The sequence below is a fragment of the Nestor notabilis genome, unplaced genomic scaffold (assembly GCF_000696875.1).
Source record: "Nestor notabilis isolate BGI_N333 unplaced genomic scaffold, ASM69687v1 scaffold1854, whole genome shotgun sequence".
Taxonomy (NCBI): Eukaryota; Metazoa; Chordata; class Aves; order Psittaciformes; family Psittacidae; genus Nestor; species Nestor notabilis.
In genome coordinates this window covers 44,274-69,331 of record NW_009926699.1, presented here as the reverse complement: position 1 = coordinate 69,331, position 25,058 = coordinate 44,274, and the positions used below count along the sequence as shown (strand labels likewise).

The 25,058-nt window shown below is 44.1% G+C and overlaps 1 protein-coding gene across 1 annotated transcript in view; it reads right to left on the bottom strand.

Moving 5' to 3' along the window:
* Positions 1 to 8,642: 8,642 nt before the first annotated feature.
* POC1A (POC1 centriolar protein A) overlaps positions 8,643 to 25,058 on the bottom strand; it is a 59,397-nt gene continuing 42,981 nt past the window's right edge. The window contains exons 9-10 of the mRNA XM_010013660.1: positions 21,302 to 21,442; positions 8,643 to 8,741 (exon numbers count right to left, since the gene is read on the bottom strand). Of these exons, the coding sequence (XP_010011962.1) occupies positions 8,643 to 8,741; positions 21,302 to 21,442 (240 nt within the window). The remainder of the gene's footprint in view (positions 8,742 to 21,301; positions 21,443 to 25,058) is intronic.

Below are 25,058 nucleotides of genomic sequence, written 5' to 3'. Positions count from 1 at the left end.
GGAGGGGACATTAAATAAATTCTGGGCTAAAAACCACATTCATGCTTTTAAAGAGATTCCTGCCAAGGCCCCAGTATGCACTTACCCCTGGGTGCTGTGGTTGCACTGCCTTGCGTCTGACTCCACTGAAAACAGACAGACACGCTGGCTCTGCTGGTGGTGCCACAGTCACAGCCTCTTTGTCACTCAGCTGTCAAGCTCTCCAGACACCTCATATGCAACAGGGTCCATTTCACATCAGTCTTCAAGACAGAGAGAAGCTTTTGAAGTGTTTGCCAGTGATCTACTGACGGGCATTCTGGCACCTCTCCACCTCCAGAGACCTTCTCCCAGTATAACCTCAGCAGCAGCAGCAATGTTGGGATGCACACCCCTCCCGAAGCCTGGGACCGCACAATGGGGCAGAGCAGCTTGTTGCAGGATGAGGGCAACTGACCCTGCAGCACTCCGAGCAAGCCCATGAAATGCTGGGGTGGATTAAAGAAAGATGACTTCAGCTGACCTTCAGTTAGCTTTCTGCTGCTCCTTTCCCATCACTGTAAATTAGCAAGGTATTTACATCTGAAAGACAGGCAAGCCAATGCACTCAGGCCAGGGTAGCCTGTACTTACAGAAGGGGGCAAAGAAGCTTTCATTTAAAGCAGGGAGTAAAAAGCTACTTTCCTAACTACTGAGGCCAGGCTGGAAAACCCAGATAACACAGGTAGACGTAAAGCAATCATGAGGGACGTTAAGAACATCAACTTTCCCCTGGCTTTCCCCTTCCCTCCAGGGCCACTATGGAGCCCAGCACAGTCCTCACACGGTGACCACGTGCAGTTTCAAAGCTGCCTCCCAACTTCAATAGGTGGGAGAGAGGAAAGGAAAACAGCCCCAAATCACCACACCAATTTTCATTGCTTTTAAATATAATCATCTCTGCTGTCTTTCATCTCTGCTTCTCCTCCAAGAACTGGCAGCAAAGGCAGCACCCAGTAAGGAGAGTCAGGAGAGGGGGGTAATTGCAGCAAAGAATGTAACCTTTGCAAATGCCCGCCAAGCCACAGGGCAGGGAGTGCAGGGCAACAAACAGGGCCACCACTATTGGAGGGATGGGAAAAGGGAAAGGGAGCAGAGACAGAGACTTGGTCAACTTGGTTTCCTGAAGGAAAGCAAGAAACTGATTCCCAGTGCAAGGGACGACTCGGCACCAATCCCAAGCTCTAGATCTCGCTGAAGCACGTTTTGCTATGTTATAATGTCACACTGTAAGCACGCAGCAAGGCTGGCTCTCAGCACAAGCAAAGCACATTGCCAGAGGTGGCAAAATCACCATGGGCATGCCCTCACCAACAGCCTGGGAACAGCAAACCCATCACTGAGTTAGACAACATTGAGTTTCCCTGCACAGGTCCTGCTCTCTGTCCAGAGATGCTGTCACAGAGACATCCCACAGAGGGGAGCAGCAAGCGGACAGGGCTTCATGCGGGTGCTTGCTCCTGAGCCCACAAGCAAGTATGGCAGCAAGGGAGAGCTCCCTGTCCTGGGGAGCTGGACCTATGTGTGCAGAACAGCCTCTGCACCCTGCCCCATGAGCTGTGCTCCCCATCCCACCCTCGCTCCCTCCCCACACATGAACAGAGAGTGGTTTATTGCCTGTTATTTCAGGTTACCTAGTTTATTACCTGGTAGCAGCAAGGGGCAGTTTAACCCAAGCTCACCCTGCCTGGTTTTTCCACAACTCTTCTCCCCTTCCAAGGCCACCCCTGAAGCCCCCCAGTCCCTGCTCCAGCTCTGGGGCACCCTCCAAAGACTGAATATGCAGACATCTGCATTCTAACCTGTCAGACCAGACTAGCAGCTGCCCTTTGACTCAAAGGGAACAGACACTCACTTGCACCAGGAAAAACATACAAGCAGTGAAGGAGGAGTAAGCACTTTCTCTTACTCAGCTCCACTGTTTGCAGAAGATGCCTCTGCCCACATCTCCAGCTGATACTGAAGGCAAGTTCTACATCAGCTGGTTCAGAAGCTGCTGCTTCAGGTGGCCTTGGTTCCTCTAAGAAGGCCACATCAGTGCTGGGGTACTAATGCCTGGAGCAAGCAAGAGCATGGGCAATAGCTGGCTCTTCGCACACACCAGCTCGTGACCATACCTGAACCAGGCTGAAGGTTGAGGTCCCTTCTCCAGCTCACGCAGGTGCAGAGGGAGAAAGCAAAACCTGGGCTGCACATTGGCCATTTCTGGCATTTCTTACAAAACACAGTTGAGACTGCTCCCTGCTGCCTCCTTACACTCAGAATTTAACTTCTCTGCATAGGGAGGCTGGCAAAGCCACAGCTCCGAAAGCAGCAGGTCAGCTTGGGGTGGGGGACCCTAGGAGCAAAGGAATACATGGTCCCTTGCTAGGCAAAAAGCTGGGCTGTTGTAGGTGTATTAGTATGTGTGGACAGCCTTGACGTGGATAAGGGATAGCTTTGTACCATCTTGTGCAGGAGCAACAGACCTCTAGAACTGTGATAAAGCAGCCCCACAAACTCTTGCAGTCTCCAGAGCAAACCCATCCTGCTCAACACCAACACAGCCCCACTTAAAGGTATCTAAAGAATTTCCAGCATCCCCTGCACCACATAGCCTGGATCACACCTCCCCTCTTCTGCCTGGGCTGCCAAATGTAGAAGACCAAACCCATGGCCCACCCTTATCCCTGCCCCTGCTTCACTGCGTGACTGGCAGGTACTCAGGCAAGAATTTCTGCTTTTGCCCCCGTCACCTGGGCATTGTCAGGGCATCTTCATGGACAAACCACACCTTTGTCCTGAGGTGAGCTCCTCTCCCCCTTTCCAGCAGACACTTGGCTGATGGGGAAGGCCATGCTAGCAGGCAGGGGTTTGCATTCTCCTCCAGCATACCTTGCTCCAGACATTTTGCTGCAAACGTTCCTTTTTAAGATCTATTGATTTCATAAATAATAAAGGAAAGAAACACATCACACAAATGCACAGGTCAAATAATCTCTCCCTTAGGAAACAAACAGGAGCAGCAAAAAAATAACCCAGCAGGCATGCATTGATCTTCAAGCAGAAGATCAAGTGCCATTAAAGTTATCAACTTAACAGCATGTAGGTACAGCCATGTTCAAACAGGTCACCTTGAGGGGTCTCGCTCCACAAACCCGCAGGCATGAAGCCTGTCTTTCTTGCTTTTGAAGCTGTGGAAGCACCAGTAGTGTTTTGTCACACTGTCAGACCAAAAACCAAGCCCTCGCAGAAGAGAACAGCTCCCTTGTAAAGCAGCTGCACTTCTCCCAAATCACTCCTCTCCATCACGTGAGCGGGATTTTAGTCTCTGCTGCTGAGGCATCATCTCAAGAGCTTTGTGAAAGGGTTTCTTAAACTCTACCACCAGCACAGACGGACACAAGATAGGATGAAATGCTGCAGAGACAAAGCTGCAAAACCAAAGCCCACCCTCCCACTCCCAGCCTCTCCTCAAGGATCTGCCATTAAGTCAGATGAAACTTTCAACCATACTGGCTCGTGGGCCACCAGGTCTCAGTAGAGACATGTCACATGTGTTTAGTACAGGAAATGGAGCAGTCAGGAGCTTCTGCAATAGCACAGCTACCTCTGTCTTGATTATACTGACTGATGCTCACAAGGGACAAGTGCCAAAAGCCAAAGCTGCGAGAGCCTGTAAGATCAGCCCATTTCAGCTGAACAGTGTTGTTCTTTCTCCAGCTGGGAGACCTGCACACCAAAGGTCAGCTCTGGCCTTCAGCAAGAGGCAAACTTGAGGATGGACACATTGCCAAGAGCAGCTGCTCCAGAGTGAAGAGAGGCCATGCAGGAGCTCCATCCAGGCAGCTACTTAACTTAACCCTTTCCATCACCAGCTGAAAGAACACCAATAGCACATGTTCCACGCAGCCACAAGCTCTTGGAGTAAGCTTGTGCTACAAAGGATCAGCTTTTGTAACTCTCCTCATCAGACACTTGCAGAAAAAAAATCATTGTGCCACGCCAAGCACCACTCAGCTTGACTGTAGTCTGGAAGGCAGCAGTGAGTTATTAGCCGCATAGAAGATGCCTGCAGGGAGCAGAAACAGCAAAGGAGAACAGGGATGACAGGTTTTTGGCACTGGGTCACAGTGCTGATGAAGCCTAACTGTTTTGTGACAACAAAATGGTGCATTTCCAGCTGTATTGTGTTATCTGGGAGGAAACGCTGGGCTAGAGTGAGTATAAGGAAATCTAAGGGAGGCCACTGGGGAAAGACTTTCTTGCAGATGACAAATTCATGGCCTGAAGCAGTGGTCACCTGGCCTGTCTCAGCTGCAGCCAAGCAGACAATGAGTTACCCTTGGCCAGAATACTCCCATTGTTCACACTGTTCATTCCCCACCAGAAGCCACCCCACTGCACCCTCTCCCAACAGGCTGATGTAAGAACATACCCCCACTCTGCTCAGAAGTGACACCAGTTAACATCAAACTCCACGGAAGCCCTAGATGACAGCCACCACTCATGTTGTGTAGGAGAAAGGCACTGCTTAGCTCACATCCCCCGGCAGCACCAGCTGCTGTGCTACAAGGAGATAAGGAGGATGTAAAGGATGCTAGAGACCTGTGCTCAGGAAGGGAGCCCACCTCTCTCTTCCTGACACACTACATTCAAATCTCTAACAAGCTCTTTGCCCACAGAATCTGTACCTTGACAGAGGAAGTAGTTTATACACATCTCCCCTAACAAGGAGAACAGGGGATTGAAGAGTGATGCTTGCCTGCAGTGGCAGTTCTGTTGCAGAGCTAGAAACAGATCCTCGGCTTTCTCAGAGACACACATGAAACTTCCTACAACACGCTAAATACAGGTTAAATATGCAGATGAGCATCAATAAGAGAATCTCCTTCCCCACCACATTCCCTTCCCAAAACTACAGCTGATCAGGTCAGACCATTTGAGAAGCTCTTGGAGACCAAGCATTTCTAAAACCAAGGGAAGAAACACAGCCCTGCTCACGTCACAAGTGACAAACCTTTGCAAAGCGATTCGCTTCCCTCCCCTCCTACTCACTCGGGTTTCAGAAAACACTTTGTTCATGAGCAGCTCTGTAAGGAGGTTATATAAGAAGTGGTGTGTACCACAAGGCTGGCTAGTTTTAGCCCAGCTACTTAGATCATAGATGGGTTTTATTTTCTAGCTAGCTGGCAGACTCATGTCCAGTGATGACTCTGATGACAGAGGATGCTCCTGGCCATCTCACTTCCCAGCTGGAAGAGGCAATACCACAGCACTCCACTGTTTTTGCCTACTCAGTTATGAGCTCTGCTATGGTATCTGTCCAATTCCTGCTCCCAGACAGGAAGGAAAGTGGGCAGTGCTTGAAGATTCTTACTTTTTCACAGATCATGGTTATGTTTAACATGTTCCATACTCATAACAGCCAAAAAGCCATTTGCAGCAGCTCGGGGCTCCCCAGGGGCCAATCTGGGCACAAAGAACCATTGCTGAAAGTTGAGTGATGTCATAGGTCTGGCAAATGCAATGGCAACAAATTAAACTACTTTTTTTAAGAACTTGGCTTCAAGCTGCCTCCGAGATACAAAACAAAATCCTTAACTCTTTGCAGCCTCCCCGTGTACTCACCGCAAGCAGCTTTCAAGGTAGGGTATATCCTCACATGGCGCAGAAGTCATGTCAGCCCAAGTACAAACAACGTGCCCCTCCTTGCTTGGCTGTGCCACTGCTCCCTGAGTTAACAGCTTCACAAATCAGTTGCTGCAGATGTTCATGTCAAGAAAAAAGATCATGAGTGCAGAAATGAAAGTGGATTTAATTCACTCTGGAGGCTACTCTGTCCTCAGCACTCAAAACCAGTGGTGCTTAGTGGATAGAGTTAAGCATGGAGCCTAGGGACAAGACAGTCAATAGGATTTGGGCTCCTCAGATGTTTTTAGAGGTTACTGCTCAATGTTTAAGTAGGATTATAATTTAAATGTCTTCTTTCCACACCTTGCCTGCCCCTCAAGCAGTAGATACCCTTTAGAAGTGCTGCTGCATTTTAAGACCTGGTATCGTACTCCAGGTAGGAGGTTGTAAAGAAGAGAAATGAAGAGAGCAAGTTGCCAAGATTTGAGCCAAGGAAATGATTGAGCTGGAGAGTACTGTTGCAATAAATTCCCTTTAGATTACCTTTTCTGCCACTTAAATCATATAGAGGTTGTTAGATGGGAAGGGGTGAATTGTTTTGTTTGTGCTGCAGCTTTTGCTTTACCTATTAAAGTGTCTTCATCTCAACCCATAAGTTTTCTCACTTTTACCCGCTTGTCTCCACCATCTCACCAGGGGTGTTGAGTGAGCAGCTGTGTGGGCCTGGAGCTGGGGCTAAAGCACAACACCCTACATCCCTCTGGCTTGTGCTTCAGCACCTGAGTGTCTCATGTGGTTTAGAAGCACAACTGAATCTTTCAAATGGATTCAGTCGGAACATCTGAAAAGAACGTTATCTATATTGAATGTGTCCAAGTGATTTGTACTGCCATTCTCCCTAAAACACTATATATAAACTGCATCTGTAGTCTCTCAAGACATTAGAAACTATACAGTTTATACAATTAACTGTACAATAAACTATACAATTAACTATACAGTTAAAGCTTCAAAACTGATGAATGCTGCAATAGCTTACATTTTCTTCTTCCCTTCATGCCCCCAGCCCAAAGGCCAGTCCACAACATTGAGGATCAAACTGGTAAATTAGGCTCCTGCAACTCATTTTTGCAATCGCCTCAGCAGCGGCAGATCAGGGCACAAGCAGCCTTCTCCTAGCAGCAAATTGGCTGCACGTACCTCTGAGTCCCCTCCTCCCCACCCATCCATATCACTACATAAGCTCATTTCAATGAAAATGATGTCAGTCTCTCAGCTGAAAGCCACTGAAAGCTTATAGCAAGAGCACAGAAGAACATCACTGAATTGATTCCATTAGTGTAATCTAAGAGAAAATAATGATTTAGCAGACTCGGAGCTTGGAAACAGAAAACAAACAATCTGTGGCAGAGCAGAGAGAAACTCAGATTTATAATCAACCCAATAAGCATGGAAATGAGAAAGCTCTCAGCCTCCCACAAATGAAAGAGTGAAATATTGTGAAACTGCCAACAAGGGGTTCTGAGAGATGTAAAAAGTACCAGGAGGGAAGGCGACCAGAAGCTCCTGGTGATGGCAGGAGAATGCAAACTGCTTCATCCAGATGGGATGATGAGTATTAACACTATCATGAGATTGTACCAGCAGACACAGCCTGCAACAGAAACAGGTGCACCCAAACCAGAAACAAACACATGGCCAGGCTTTAAGATCTGCTAAGCTCCATGTGAAATAAGGATGGCAACCAGTCTTCAGGCAAGCATCCAGAATGCCCATAGCACATCTGGAGAGTGGGGCCTTGGAAGCCATGAAATGCTGGCAGATGATTGTGACACAAAGGACCACCAAGGGTAGGGCTTGAGGCAGCACCTCTGTTTGAAGAGGTCAGACAGACAGTAGTGAGCAGGGCTTCATTAACCCTGAGATGCTCAAGTTCCCATTGCTTATTTCTCCACGAATGTGGGTAATAGCTTATTGCAAGAAAGGAGACCTCCAGTGTGTGTTGACAGAAGAGCTGCTGGAGAACAGGATCTCCCAGAAGTCCAAATTCTTGTGCAGCTACATATTGAACACCTGCTAAAGCACTGAAAAAGCCAGAGGGAGTGATGAGGGGAGCAGGGTGAGAGCATAGGTGTGAATGAAAACATCTGCAAACATCTACAAAACATCAACTGTGAAAACATCTGCAAAATGACCAAAAATTAAAGGCAGTCCAATGCGAGAAAAGGGAAGTTCCACAATGGTGCAAATGTTCTGCTATTTGGTTGCCTTCTCTCTACCTCTCCCCTGCCCTTAATTTAAGAAGCAGACGAAGACAAAGCAAAATCAGCTTGAAATCCACCCTGCATCTGATCCACCAGGGCCTCTTTTCCAGCCTCCAGCAATTGTTTTTCACACAGTGCACAAGGGAGCAGGTTAAATCCCACCACTGGATTTAATTGCCTCCGCACAAATACCATCCAGGGGCTGAACAGCTCCTTGTCAGATTTTGCAGGCATCTCCTGGGACTCAGGTGAGACAGACCCTTCTCGGAGTGCCGGTTGCACTGGGACCTCACCTGCTCACTATGTTCTGAGAACAGAGAACTCCCACTGCCCAAAATATCCTGGGAGCTCTCTGCTTGTCACCTATGGCCAGCACACACCTCAGCAATCAGCTTAGTACAGCCTGTGTCAAACGTCTGGCAACTCCAAGATGCTTAAACCTGCCAAAGCTACCTGAGCAGCACCAAAGGCAGGAGACATGCAACCTTCCTAGTTAGTATCCAGACCACATGCTGGCTGCTGCATCTCTGGAAAACACAGGAGATGACAATGGTTATCCACGCTTATGAATAAAATATTTTTATTTTAGTAAAGTAACAAAGCTTATTTACAGATACAATCACTGTACATTCCAACTGCAAAATAGATTGTGCTCAAAGTCGTCAAAGCAAGTCACACACAGTCTGTCAGGAACATAAACAACCTCAAACCTCTCAACGCCTTCAGCTCCTGTCTTCTCTCAGGAAATCAGCTTGTTTTGTTCTGAATGATTTTCTGCTGATTCTCAAGACATTCCTTCAGCTTGTCTTCAGTGAGTGTCAGCCTCTGCTCCAGGATGGAAACAGTCTGCAAAACAACATGAAAGCTGCTGTTGACCTGCTCACAAAGACAAGCTACATACTGTACTCTCAGTGCATAGCAAAATGCTAAATTCACACTCCTGAAATACTTCAAAATACTCCTGTAACTCCAGTACCAGCATTTTAGCAGGGCAGAGCCTCACACAACTTGAAAGGAGCAACAGAGGCTGGTGGGCATGAAGCTCTCCACCACACAACACCAAGGACCCATCACAGCATTTGGTGCTTTCAGAGCTCTGCATTAGCTCTCATGAAGAGGTTCATGAGCCACCAGACACTTGAGAGCCACCAGAGACACTTCTGCTAATGAAAGACACAGCTTTTCAACAGCTGTGCCCGGTTTCAGCTTTGATTTTCCCTCTCTGCTTCCAACTTTTTCCTCCCTTCCCTGAATGCCATCGGTTTGCTGCAATTAAAACATGCAAAATTTGCTGGACAAGCAAAATGAAAAGCAAGAAAACCCTCCCCAGCCCAGCATAAGGCAGTGCAACAAGCAGTGGAGGGGAACTGAAACCCAAAGTGGCAATATCCACCTCAACACAGTGCCTAAATATTTGTGTAATCCAGTTACCCCACAAAGGACTGTTCTATCTTTCTCCCCGCTGAAGTCATCATGTACAGGATGCACAGGAAGAACATTTTAACCATGTGGCAATAAAAGCTTCTGCTGAAAACCTTTTATTGATCACTCTGAGACAAGGGACCTCCTTATGCAGAACCACTTTCAGCTTCCAAAGACACAAGAAAGCCTGATAATAGGCAGTGATGATTTAATGCTTTATTATCCATAAACTTATCAGCAACAATCAATAGCTTCACATTTTGAGCATTTTTACTGAATAAATAACATCCTCTGTTAAAAACAAAGGATGTTCAGAACCTTAGACTTTAATAAAGTAATTCAAATAAATCTGGACAACTGCTGTTTGTATAGAAGTTATACATAGAAAGCCTTTTAATAGCACATTTCGTAAGCACATCTCTAAGTGCCTGAAAAAAGAAAGCAGGTCTCACTATCCCCATTTTACAGCTGGGGAAATGAAAGCACAAAGAGAGGAAACAGCTTGGCTAAAGCCACTTGAGACTAGGAAAAGTCTCCTGTAAAATGATTTGGGGAATGAGATGAATGGGGGGGAGGAAGACAGAACAGATGTAGTAAAAACAACATAGAGTACCACGGCAAAGCCATCTCACAAGACTGCATATCAACAAAGCCAGAGAGGACTGTGCATCATAGCATTTACCATAATGCACCCTTTGTTTTCCTCCCCAAACAGTTAAAAGCTTATTCCTACCACATACGTACAGCTGACCTGTGACAAGGCAGAATGGCTAACTCCTGCTGCCTGATGCATTGCTGCAGCTGTAGAAAGCTTCAGATGAAAGAAAACCCTTGCATGGCTTAAATATTCCCATGGGCTACAGCACTGGCTTAATTAAAGTTTTTTCCTCTATTGCTACCCCTTTGAGGCACAAGAACTGCAGTACACAGAGAACCAGAAGAAAAGTGGTGGAGCCAGGAAGTAACATCCCAGATGCTCCAGAGCCAGGAGGATTCCTCCCATCTATTCAAAGGAGAGAGGATTTCATCCTTTTCATACCCAGCAATACTATTGCTTTGTGGCTGTCTTACAGAGGTCAGGAGTAAAGCTACCCAGAGCAGAACACAGCAGGCTGGATGTCCACCAGGGGTTTAGAGCAAAGATCTTATCCTGCAAGCAAACAGAGAATGAGAAGCAGTAGGAATCGTGGCTTCTCCATTTAAGAAAAGAACTAGTAACTCAAGATTCAGTTTAAAAGGGGTGGGAGTGAAACATTGCATCAGATATCAGATATATCAGATATCAGATATCAGATATAGAAAGATAATCAACTCAATGTCCTAGTCACACTGCCCTGCTAGAAGCAAAGCCCCCAGATTACTTGTGGTTCCTATATCCCATGATTTACTGCCATAACAATCCTGTCGATACAAGTTAAGAGTTGTTACATGCAGCTCACCATGAGACTAAACGCAAGTAAAGCAGATCTCAGAAAGTGTTGGATTTGTGAAAAAGCTGTAAGGAAAATGTTTATTGGAATGGAAATTGCATGTAAGTATAAGCAAAAAACTTGTAGCGAGTATTTTTTGGAAACTAAAAGTGGAAAAGCAGTCAGAAATGAAATCCAGGAAGTCCAAAGTAGGAACTGATGACTACAGCCCATTCAGACTTGAATATATGATGCCCAAGATACACAGGGCATCTGACATCCTAGGAAGGTAAGGGAAAGCACAAATACTGCCCAGCTGCTATTAGTGCCATTCTGTAACTTAAAAGACAAGCTTCTTTATTAGCAGTTGACAGTTTTACAGTATTTCCATATTGCTACTTATAAAGCAAGTCCTTGTGGGTAAGCAAATTAAACTGCACCCATTCAACTCCTGCATATTTTTGCTTTTCAGAAGATAACCAACAATTGCACCAAGGAGGAAAATACTGTTAGCCAGATTCAGTGAGGATTCACTGGAGCCAGGTTTGTGCTCAAGCCGCTTCTCTGCAGAAGGACTTGGGCTTCCTGTTGTGTCAGGAGCACAGTACCTGTCTCCATTACGCACCAGGGAGTAAATGCTGGATAATTTATTAAAGCCCTGGCTCAAACTGGCAGAAGGATAAGAGCTTAGGCTTAAACAAGAAGAAATATCACCCTTTTTTATTATTAAGGAGTATTTCTGACATTACAGTAACACACTGAGCATTACTATGGACACCAGAACACAATATGCAGTTTTTCACACAAAGAAAACTTACTCAAATCACTTCTACCAGTTCTTCCTGCAACATTTGTCTTTGTTCATCTTTGCAGACTTAGCCTAGAAAAAACCTGCTTTTCTCTTTGGAAACACTATCAAGAAATTATGTAGAAAACAAGTTGCTTCTTATTTACTTTTTAACTTCTGGGGAATTTTCAGGTCCATCCTCCCATCCTCCCCCAGGACACCTGAACTGAAGTAGCCAGTACTCATACTTGCTTACATGATGACAAGCCTCGTACTCTATTCCTTCATGTCATTTTAAGTCCCTCAAACCAAGTAATAATGATGCTTGATGCTGTTTCAAGATGCTTTCACCAGTATCTTTCCTTAGACCCTTTAAACATTTCCCTGTAGCAGAGACAGTTTAAGCACCACTAGCCTCAGGGCCGAGGCTTTTGCAGCAGCCCTGGAGGGGCAATCAGTCCTGCCTCTTTCGAGAACTACAGATAAGGGGAACCAGGTGCTAATCGAATGCCAACTGAAACCAGTTCTACCACTGCTAAAGAAAACCAGAAGAGCAGAGGCCAGAACGAGCAAGCAGAGGCCATCAGCAACCATCTAGAGCACTGGTAGGAGTCCCTGCCAGGAGAGAGATCTCCACCTGGACAGATGGCTGCTCATTATTTAACTCCAGCAGTACTTGACCTGGCTTTGGGGCAAAGCAGGAGTGCTTTGGATGGCTGTTGTGCAAGCAGCGAGGTGCAGCTCCTGCCCTGCCAGTAGCACATGGGTTTTTCAGTATGCCACTCACACTGGTTTGACTGAGTAAGCACACAGAATAGCATGGGGGACATAAGACTGCTCCAGTGGATCACCAGTAATTGTGAGACCCCCAAGAATTCCCACATATTGATAGAACAGTTACTCAGATCAGGTTAACAACAGCTTGGCTGATCCTACAAGGAACAAGATCCTACACACTGACTGCAGATGTGCTCCAAAGTATTACACTTGCATTTCTATTTCTGTCATCATTTCAAAACAGAAAATCCCTCTCTCCATTGATCACGGAGGTAGAAGTAGTTCCCAGCTTCACTTCAATAAAAAGATTCTTAAAAGTTTGCTCTGCCAGTTTTTCTAACCATATGCTAGAAAAGATTTTTGCAGAGCACTAACATATCAAATAGCCCAAGGAAAAAAACACTTCTACCTCTCCAGATTTGTCTTTTCTGTTTGACCTGTTAATTTACAAAGGCAGCAATTTCTTTTCAATTTATCAGAAAATGCAGAAGTTTGTAAGTTTCTGTGTGCTCAGTTTCCCAACTCCACTGTGCTGGTACAAGGAGAGACTTATGGATGCCTTTTACGAGGTGCAATGAAGCAACCCATAGACCTGCAGAATGACACTTGTGGAGTCTGACCTGGAGCTGAGGCTTAAGAGTTCTGCCCTCTGTAATGAGCAAGGCCAACACTGGTTTGCCTTCAAAGAGCTAGATGCCCTGCTATAACTTCTTATGTTTTTCCCCAAAAACGACCATTTCAGAGCCAATTTTAGTCCCAAACATGGCCAAGCAGTACAGCAAGTAAACTGCATCATAAAAATGCTGGCTGAGCATCCAGCAGTCCCTCTTTGGCAAGTACTAATGAGTGAATTCAGAGGTACCTTTATACCTCTGGGGCACAAATCCGTGACACCTGGACCACAGACTGCTGCACAACATTGAGAAGGCCTGTTGGCACCTTACTGGAAAGTAAAAACAGTCTTTCAAGAAAGGAGTACAGTTGCCAACCTTCAAATGCACTAGTTAGAGTGAGTAGTATCAATAAGAGGCCCCAGTTATTGTATGCTGATCACTAAAATGGTACCTCCAACACCCACTAAATACAGTCCCAAGCATATATGGAAGTCCTATGTGGAGACAGGAATTATCAAATATCCAGGTAAATTAAGCTTGGGAGCCTGTTCTCTAAACTAACACGAATGTAATAAACTAACACAGGAAGGGTTTGCACCAGGGTAGCCCTACCTACCTTTTACAGAAAAAAAAAAGTAATTAACTTAATTAACTCCTTCTACCAATAGTTTAAATAGCAAACTTTAGCTGCAAGATTGAAAGGCTCATGGGAGAACTTGTGCAGCAAAAGTCACTTTGAGGTTCAAGTATGAGCCTGTCTGGTAAGCAGCCTTGCCTTCTATCATACAAGTTTTGCCCTGACTTGCCCCTTCAATCTCAGCAGCTGCATCCAGTGGCACTCACAGCAGACCCCTGCTATCACTAAGCTTAAAGAAAGCCAGGCTGCCCTCTGCATGTTCAAGTTACACAACACAGTTTTGAGATGGGACCCAAACCAGCTACCACCATTCTGCATGCTCCAATGCATTTCCAGCAAAAGCTGGCAGTTTAGACTAATCAAGGAAGTCAGCCTCATATCTGAGAGTACAACTAGGCAAGGAAACTATACTTAGAAACCTCCAGTTATCAACACTTCATGTAGCACATGAATGTATGCAAGGCTCTGCATGCTGTGACTAGCTAAACTCTAGCGGTCACAAGCCTTAATCTCAGAGATCAAATGCATAATTTAGGTGGGTTTTGTTTTGTGGTTGGGGTTTTTGTGTTTTGTTGTTGTGTTTTCTTTTTTTTTCTTTAAACTTTGAAATTATTTCTAAAAGAACTGAGAGCTCCTCATCTGCTCAGACTAAAACAGGATCTGCTCCCCAGAGACATCCAAAATAAGTTCTGTAGCTCCTCACCAGCTCAGCTGCTTTGAATGCAGACTTTAAGGTAAATTCTCAAAGTCTATCTGCATAGAGTATTTCACACCAGGCTATGGTGAGTGTATCAATTATTTCGGAATGAAGAAAGCTCATGTAGTGCTTTAGTTTTCCCCTCAACCTCTCTTTAATGCAGCTTCACGAGATTTCCTGTGTTTACTTCATAACATGCTTCAAATTCCACAGACTTTCATACCTGTTACTACAAATATGGCTAGACAGGAATGTATCAGTCAGTGCTGCTGCAGCACTCTGGGTTAGAAAGTCCCACAAGCCTTCTCAACACAGTTTTGCACATTCACCTAGTGTCACTGCTTGGCCATGTGGATTAGGAACACATGACAATACCTGCAGAAGCGCAAATGCCAGCACTAACCTGGCTTTATTGGGATCCCTACCCAGAGCTCCAGAGCTGCTCAAGAAGTCGTAAGGCTAAAAAACCTCTTTGTCAGTTCTCTCACAGATCATAGCCCCATCAGCTCCCCCCAGCCAATAGTCACACATGTGCTACTCAATACTTGAAAAGTAAAGCGTTTCTTATATTTAGCAGACCAAGGCACAGCAAGAAGGAGGTGGGTTGCTGTAAAATTCAAACCCAGCATTGCTCAGCTAACCCTTCCTCGTTTTTACTGTGAGGGTGGTGAGACACTGGAACAGGTTGCCCAGAGAAGTTGTGGGTGCCCACTCCCTGGAAGTGTTCAAGGCCAGGTTGGATGAGGCTTTGGTGTACTGCATGAACCTATTCATGCCATAGACACAGTACAGCAACAACACAAGTGATCACTTGCAGTGCTCGTTGTGTTTTTTACAGATAGGAAAACCATACAAGAGTACCTGAAAATACTAATATCAGCCACTTTGCCAGACCAAGCAGCATGGTCAGTACCAGTATCACAGTGACCAAAGGGACTCTGAAGGACAGAAAAGGATGTGCTTTCTATTAAATCAATCCTAACCACAAAGAAGATGAGGCCACAGGCTTTGCCAGTTTCTTCTGCACAGTGTAGGGACACAAGGCACATAAGCCATATTTAACTAAGCCTTTCCATTTACAGCCCTCTTACCAAATAAGTTTCATCACACACTGCTGTTGCTTCAGTCTTGACACCTGATCAGCCAAAGTTAAACTGATGGCACCCACATCAGATCCTGCAAGTTTCTGAAAGGGAATGGTTGCAAGCTTCAGCACAGGTACTGGCAGCTTCCTTGGTACGCACCTAGGAAGCTCCTACACTTCTGGGGCTGGACCAACAGAGACTTCAAGCTTCACCACACAGCATGAAAACACAACAAGTTATGATGAGCTACAACAAAATACCCGAGCATATACCATGTGAGCAACTGCACAATATAGTGGTTAGAACCCCAAATGACTAGAGGTCTCCCCCAACCACAAAGACTTCCCATCTCCTTCCCCTGCTGCCCAATCAGCCTCTGAAAGGATGCAAATCCTCAGCTAAATTAACCCAGCTGCTGGTACCAAATGGCTGAATAACAACTGATATTAATTGCCAAGGTCTGCTTGTGAAAACAAATTGAGGGAGGTGTTCAGTATTCCTCCCTACTGAAGGATAATGGAAGGTGAGGGCTCTGTGGGCCTCCAGGGAGACATCAGCACTTTTAAGAAGCCAAGAACACTTTAGAGAGTGTCCTGCTAATACAGCAACATCCCTAGGAGTGCATTTAATTTAGGCAGTCTTAGACAGAAGAACAATGTATTTGCATTGGGACTTGAGAGATCTTGTAACAAGTATGTTACATATAATTTCAGAAAAACAAAGTAGTTCTGATGATATACAGAGGACTGGCAACAACCAGGATACTTCATTTGTTATGAGTGAGAGATCAAAGCTACTGCATCTCCAACAGATGGTTTTAACTCATGAGAAGTAGCCTCTTTGTCCCTTCAAATTAAGATTAAACCCCAAGCTCATTTGGTATTTCACATATTTTTCAGATGGAAACTTTTTTTATTACTGTTTTGGTTTTCAAACCATTTATTTAAAACTAAAAACTGCTGCGATTTTTCTCCTATGTGTTGGGTCCACCTGTAGCCAGTGGGTGTTCGAGTCTTGAGAGCAACACAGAAACCAAGACATCTGCACAAGACAGAGGTAGCAGCACTTATAACCTCCCCCCCCCCCCCTTGCTTCTTGACTTGTAACTACTTGAAGTCATAAAAGCATTTGTTTTACTAAACCAGTTACTTAATCTACATTCAATACCTCTCAGAAGAGAGGGGCCACAGTCATTCCCCACCAACACAGACTTCGGAGACCATGTCTCAAAGGAGTAACAGATTTCACTTTACTCATTTTCATTATAAGCATTGAACACACAAACATCCTCAGTTTTAATTAAAAAGCAACTCATTTGCGTCCAAGTCCTTTTTTTATGCTAAAGAATTTAATTTTAAAAAAATTCTTATCTTCCCTCCCTCTGCAATCTTTTCTGGACTGAAATAATCCTTTAATCTCACATGAGCTAGATAGTCCTTTAGTTAAGGCTTGGATTATTTTACAGATTTATCAAGTCTTCTCCATTTCACTGCATTGTTTTCTCCCAGCTTCAATGGAAGATTACTTTGCGGAAGTATATAAAGCTGTTTCCTGTGGGTGGATTATCTTAGCTATTTATGAATTTTTATGTTAACCTGATTTTGAACTCTTTGTTTGGAGCAGACATGTTCATTCCCACATAAATCCAGCAGCTTTTGCCTCAGTGCCTGCTGCCCACCAGTGCTGCAGATTAACAAAGTGAACATTGTAGCTGCAGGTGTCTAGTGAGGGCAAGAGTATATACAGACTCTTTGAAGATGATCCTTGCAAATTCAAGTTTTCCACTGCAGCCAAGATGGTTACTCACAGATGGTGTTTCAGAAGTGCTGTGCAGCTTCAAGTGCAGAAAATGCATCTAAACCAAGCAAACTCAGTATCTGCTTCACTTCTGCTTCAGCTAAAACACATCTTTCTGTTCCAGAAAGTTATCCAAGAGAGAAAATCACCTTTCCTCCCCACCCCCTTTAAGCTTTAATACTCAGCCCACCTCTTCACATAGGCACAGAGATACTGAGATCCAGCCTTTGATAAAAAAAAAAAAACAAACAAACACCAAAAAAACCCCCAACATTTTGCATTTTCCTCCTTTTCACATTTCTGAAATGCCAGTAAAGAGCAAGAATTTTAAATATTGGGACACTGACAAGATACTAAGCTGCAGGAAAGGGAGAAGCAAGCATCCATAATATACATTTATTACTCATCTTCCTCATTCTTTTGCTGGATTTGAATTGCCTACTTTCCTACAAATGGGCACTAGGGTACTTTTAAGTTATCCAAACTACTGGAAACAACCTGCTTATGTCTGGGTCTCAGCCTCAATCCACCCTTCCAGGCAGCAGAACTGTCAAGCATGTGCTACCCTGCTGAAAAATGCAGTCAAACATTAACTTCTTTATCTGCAAGTGAAGTATGGCCCAACACAAACCACACTTAGAAAAAAATATGCAGCCCCTGTCAGGTCACATTAGAGCTCTTGGTTACAAGTAAAACAGAAGATGCACCAAGAGTTCTGGTAGGAGGAAGAGAGGAAGGTTGCATTGAATCGCAAACCAGTTTAAAGAAAGATGCCAAAATCTTAAGGAATAAAATCAGCACAAAGTCAGCAACATACAAATGAAGCTCTCTGAATCTGAGGGGGTCACATCTGTTCACTGTAGCGGTTACTGACAGATGTGGTATACAAGAGCTACTGCTTTCTTCTGATCCAGCTTTCTCTAGTAAGAACTGAAGTGCCTAACTGAAGGAGCAAGCCTGCTCAAGTGTGTCCTGCTGCGCAGGGCATGATGCCTCCACAGCCTCAGCGCTTCTACTTGCAATTGGTGTCTGGCAGGAAGAGACCTCTTAATGGAATAAAAACAATCCTGCTGTCTCTAAGTACATGACACCCCACTTCATCTGGAAATCTATTGTCAATCTATTGTCATTGTACTGACGGAAGGTACTGATAATTGGTGAGTAGCAGACAATGCAGTTCAAGTGTACAGCGCAGAACAAAGCTCTGCACTAGCAAGAGATGACAGCCTTCAGCTGATGTCTTACTAGAATCTCTTTCAGCAGAAAATTGAAAGTATTTGCTCTGCTTCCCACTTTTACATGACACCGGATTTAGCATGATAAACCTTGAAATGACAGCTATGGAAAAAAATTAGGAAAACACATTAAACTTATATTTTCCTAATTTCCAAAAGTAGTTTATCTCAACTTTAAGTTTCCCCCACTGGTATATAACATCATGTTAAGTGTTGGAAACTACAGCACCACCAAAAAGCACAGGAACTCTAGGTTCCACATCAGAACTATTCCCGAACTCCCACAAAGCTAACAAATTATAAATTCCTGAAAAAACACAGATGGTTATATCAATAGAGGGTTTCTGGAAATACCATGGGACTCTCTCCTTTCCCTTCGACTGAACGGCCCTGCTTATGACCATTAGTGTTCTCTTTAAACAGTACTCGGGAATTACAAAGCAATGATTTATAAGAGGACCAGGAGTGCCCTCAGCCCTTCTCCAAGAAAAAAATACTGACACTTGTTATGTGTTATTTATGAAATATTTTTGTTCCATTTTGAAGAAGCAGTGGTGTTGTCCTTCCATAGAAAACAGCAGGCCCAGAAAACACACATTGGTTTCAGTCTGCCACGCAGAGGGAGCAGTGTCCTATTGTGCTTCGGCAGAAATGACTCGGAAAGAAAACCAACCCAACACTACTACCCACTGCTTGCATTTCACTTGGATCTCCATGTGCATTGGCTCCTTCCCAGTCAACGTTTAATTGCATGAAAGAGGGGTAACAGCAGCCCTGTTGAAGCAGCATTCCCTTCCCTGTTACAGAACATCAGCATTGGAAAAAGCAAACCATAGAATCATAGAATGGTTTGGTTTGGAAAGGACCTTCACATCATCCAGTTCTAACCCCCTGCCACAGGCAGGCACACCTCACACTGGAGCATGTCACCCAAGGCTCTGTCTGACCTGGCCTTGAACAGTGCCAGAGATGGAGCATTCACCGCTTCTTTGGGCAACCTGTTCCAGTGCTTCACCACTCTACAAAGTTACCTTCCACATCTCTGCATTGCTACCTGCCTGCATCCCTCCTCCTTACTCTAGGAATAAGGACTTCTTCCAGGCTCATTTGCTTAAGTTTGTTTGGTGTTGGTTTGTTTCACTGCTAAATATCAAAACCTTGGCATGAAAATGAAGAATTATGAAACCATTTCAACAGTGTGTCAGGAACATCAATTTGTACAGATGCATTTAAATGGTGTTAATACAAAATACAACATACAAAGATTAGAACCAATGAGAAATAAAGTACTTCAAGGACAGCAAAAAAAGTGGCAGAAAAGCTACAAAAAAAGGTAAAAGGTTGCTGAATGCAGAGTTACTCAAGGCAGCTTTTTGGTTTTTTACTATTTCAGGCCTATTTCCAATTTTATCCTATAACCTACTAATTTATTCCTCCCCCACTGATCTCAATTTCTGCTACGTTTAAAACAACATTTGGAATTTTCTACGGTTACACAATATCTTCGAGAGAGATGTCTGCATTGCCAATATCTAGTTTAAAACCCACACATACTGTTTACTGCAATATTTGCCTCCTCTAAACACCTATAAAGTTGAAAAGGAGCCATTACACATCCATCATCAGAAGTGTGGGTCTGATTTATGTAATGAAAGATAACAATCACATTCCAAACTTACTTGGGAGACGTAAAAACAGTAATAAAATATTTTGTGTACACACAGGGTTGCATTTTACTCACAAGCACGAGGGCCCAATGTCACACAAAAGACTCCCCCCACCCATCCTCCAGTGTTCAGTGTTTTAGAGATCAGAGGAAAAATCCTCTCTTGCATTTCTGCCAAATGAACTTAAATACCTTTTGGTTTTCACCTTACTCTATTTTAGGCTGTCTGTAGTCCTGGAATGTTTTTTAATCTCTAAAGCAGCTCTACTTCAATCCTCTGATAGGCCCTCCAACCATCATCTTACACCTTTTGACAAGTACTTCTTCTCAAGAGCAAAGAGCTAACTTGGACTAATCATCAATATGTTTGATACCAACTGTTCAAGACCTACTTCTTCCTCAGAAACAACACCCAAACTCACAGAAAAACCCTCCCGCACAGATTTTTCCATCCTATGACAGCTCAGCTACAGGAGATCACCAATGTTTACTATCCCGTGCTTCCTCCTTGACTGCCACATATCCCAAAAACACACAATGAACTTCAGACCCAGACAGTAGTCAGGAATGGTATTTCTTTACAGGAGCAATGAGCAGCTCTTTAAACAAAAAACAGCTCTATCCCCAAATTGGTATTAAGTAAACACATACTGTGATGATCACTATTAAGGGCTGGTACTGTTCAAGCACTCCTTAATGACTCTGAGGAAGAGCTGTATATTAATGCTTTAGCAAGGGATTAGTTGTTTGCTGGCTGTGGGTGAAAAGCATGTTTCAGAGATGAGACACAGAAGGGCCCAGACTTGTTGATGGGAGGAGAATACTGCAGAAATTGGATTGTGTAGGTGAATGTTGGGTGGGGGAAAAGGAGTGGGATCCAAACAGAGTTTGCCTATAGACTGCAGTATAATGGGGGAGGGAAGAGAGACAGATTATACACCAAAACAGAGTCCTACTGCCAACCGCTCCTTTAGGCATTACCTTAGACGAACCATAGCTAATAGCACAGGGAACCAGAGCTGGCTCAAGGAGTGCTCTGCAACACTGCAGCATAAAGGAGTTAGGGGAAGAGCTAGACCTAAGCTGGAACTCAGGAAAAGGCAAAGGAACTGATAAGAGATAAACTGACAAACAGATGAAGACAGATTTATCAAAAAGCTACTAAATAGGAGAGGTTTTAAACTAGCCACACTTCTATTCTATGAAACTATTGCAAAATACTCCAAGTTCTTCCAGCCAGACGTACCTTTTTCACTATAAAATAAAATAGCAAACCATACCTGAGTCAGAACATCCAGCTGTCCCATAATATGCTCCAAGGTATTTGCAAGACTGGTCTCTTCCTCCTGTTGCTCACGGTTCCTACCAGAATCCTGAGTTTTTGTTTTCTTAAGATGAATACCACAATCCATTTCTGATTGCTAGAAAAACAAACAGACATAATCTGCTATTGCAATGCAAACAACTGAAGAAGGATTTCTGTTTCATGGCAAGGAAACAGTAAAGCACAGTTTATGCTGAGACAGTCCAAGCTATTAAAAACGGGCAAAGGAAAAAAGGAATTGTTCTTGCCACAGCTGGAAAAGGAAAAGCCGCTGCAGACTTGTCTGCCTTCCCCAGGTGGAAGGAGTTTTTTGTTGTTTTCTGTTTTGTTGAGGATTTTTCTCTGTGTGCGTGTTTGTTTTTAAACCTGCATCAGGAAAGGCAAACCTTAGATAACAATCCTGAAGCAATCCTGCAAGGTTCAAGCTTTGTACGTATGTGCAAAGCGCTTTGGTATGCTCATGCGGTACACAGGTATAGACTGCACAAGAAAACAAAGACTTAGTGGAGCCACATAGAATCATAGAATGGTTTGGTTTGGAAAGGACCTTAAAATCACCTAGTTCTAACCCCCCTGCCATGGGCAGGGGCACCTCACACTAAACCATGTCACCCAAGGCTCTGTCCAACCTGGCCTTGAACACTGCCAGGGATTGAACATTCGCCACTTCTTTGGGCAACCTGTTAAGAGCACCTCACCATCCTCACACTAAAGAAAGCATGGAAGCATTACATTCAAATTATAAGAATTAAGTAAGCTCCCCTGAGAGGAGCACAATTATTTCACTCCAACAGTAAAGTAAAAGCCTCTCTCCATGTTTGGTAGTTCTAAGAAGACAGGGATGCTGTACCGCAGTTCACCAGAAGCAAACTGTTCCAATACGAATTAAAACAGGCACTTTTGATTTAGTAATTTTAATTGTGTTTGTATCTTGAACTGGTTTCCCCTCCTCAATGAGGTTAAGAACAAGTTTACTTTGAAGTTTCAATTTCAACTGGTTTAGTTATGCAAGCTTGAATATTTCATTCAGAATAAATTAAGGTTTAAAAGCACAAACAGATGCCTACTCGAGAACTCATTCTTCTTTCCTTTTCTTTCAAAATGGCATCTTTCTTCTCGAACAAACACTATTTGTATTATTTATCTGCATTACCATCAGTAGAATTAGTGCAGAGAAGTTTATCTAACAAGGTAGCCAACTGATTAAGCAATTGCAGACTTAAGTTTCTCAATTTACACTAACAGACAAGATATGAATCTAAAGCAAAGATCACAGCACTCAAAACTCCATGGCCTGACACCTGGTGCAGCTCCATCCCGTGCACTTGTTACTCACACGTATGACTAAGTCTGCAAATCAACAAGCAGCACAGAATTCTGACAGATTGGAAAATGGTCTCTGAAAGTTCTTCCACATGTACTTTTTCTAAGAAGTCAAGAGTTGCTTCCATCTCTTCTCTCACATACGCTACTACGAAAGCATTTCTGATCAGCGCTGTATCGATTTACCTGCTCATCTCTGTATTTGGTGCCAAGTGAGTGCAGATGTGCAATTAAGCTGCAAAAAGACCTCAGGCTAGCTCAACCCCAAAATGTTTAGTGCATTATGAAGATAAACATATGTGTATACTCACATACATATATAAATACATATATATATAAAAATATGTATTAAAACACTTTTGCTGCTGGGAGGCACAGAGTTAGGCCACAGAAAGGCTCCCAAGGCTGAAGTCCAGCCCAACAGTTGGGCAAAATAAGCAATAAGCAGTGCAAAGAGAAATGTGACTACATAGGCAAACTGGAGACTGGGAGAAGAAGGGGAAAAGAGGGCACAGCAACAGTAGGCTTTGACAGGAGAATGCCTTGCTGCTGACCACTAACTGCTAGAAAGGGCTGACCATCCTTCCAGCCCCTATCAAACAAACTACTATCATACAGCCAAGCATCACAAGACCAGTTTTGCATAAGGAGCAGGAAAGGAAAGGTTCAAAGGATACGTGTAACAACTGTTTCGCAGGGACTACTGTGCTACAGGACAGGCTTGGGATGCAGCTGGGTATCAGGTGGTGCCAGCCACACCAGCCTCTGCTAATTTGCTTCCTCCCACTTGCTTGGATAATTTGGATTATCCACAGGCCCTAGGCCAACACAGCCCACACTTCGGGTCACGCTGCACAGCCTTGACATGGGAGCCACACTCAAACTACTTCTGGGCTGCAAGTAGCCCAAGAGCCACATGTTGCTGCCTGATGCATTGATTTAATCAATTAAAATATGTTCTTGCAGAGATGAGATAAAGCCAGCCTTACAAAGCTGCTATTTGCTGTTTAAATTTAAAAGTAAAAAAGAACAACAAAAAAATCTTCCACAAAACACTGTTCTTCAATGGGTAATCAGCACTAAAAAGCATGTTTTCTTGTTATTTTAAGGCTAACTACCCTATTTTGATGTAACTTTAGGTCAGTCAATCATGGCACAGCAGAAATTCAAGTGAGCTAACACTGCATACAACCTGCACTTAAAAACCCCAAATGACGATGAGCTATCCACTTCAAAACCCATTAGAACAAGCTGACTCACAGAAGCAGAAAAATGACTGTACTAACATATTTTCTCCCTCTATCTTTATAGCATATGTCAGACAGCTTTTCATAAAAAGCTGCTGGATTGAACTCAGAGTTGATATTCTCTTTGCTACAGTCCACAAAGTTTAAGAGCCTGGCATATTTGTGAGGGCTATACTACAGAGATGTTGCCACAGCCAATGCTTTACAGATCAGGTGGTCCTTCATCATGTCAAGTTGAAGCTAGGGGAGGCAGCAGCCACTTGTCACAGATGCTAAATTCTGCTGATCAGCTCACAGGCTATGTACCACCCGCATGAAAAACCAAGCAAGCCACCTCCTCAAAGACCAAGCAGGCTCCTAAAGGCACTGCATGGCGGCAACACCCCCAGGAACAGAAGTATATCTACATTTAAAATAGAAGCATGACAATATGGCATAATGTCCCATTTCAAACACCACAGCTGCTGGAATGCTGATGATGGGCTCCTTACAGCCCATCATCATCAAGAAGATAACCTGTTGCTAGAGCCTTCAGGAGTGAAGTTCTAGCTAAACTAGGGACACATCCAGCCAGCAAATAAAAACTATGCCAATGTATCATGGAGTGTAACTTCCAAAAGGGAGGCTTTTAATTGACCACAGTCTTTGAACACTCAGTTCTAGGAGCAAGCACATCCTACCTTACCTACCCTGGCACTGCAGGTGCAAAAAAAGTATCCAACACCCACACCTACAGACAGCACTTTGAATTGCTGCCCACAAACAGGCAGGCAGAGAAACTGAAGTCAGTTTGCTCTACAGCTTCTTACTCATCCCACCCCCTCTGACGACATCAAGCTGCAATCTGAAGTATGGGACCCGTCCAAGCAAGCTTCTTGAAGAGTGGCCCTACATACAGCATCCAACAAGATACTGGATTAAGGGTTAAGCTTGGATTTGCCCAACATAGGCAGGTCCAGCACAAGGTAGAGGTCACCAAGAATGCTGCAAACTCTCAGCTAGACACACATGAAAACACTTCAAGCTGTAAATGCAGCCCATGAGGTCTAGAACAGCAGAAGGACAACAGCAAAGGATTGGCTGACAGTCAACCTGGCCCAGGTGGACATACACACTGCTGCACTTCCCCTTTCAGGGGTTAAA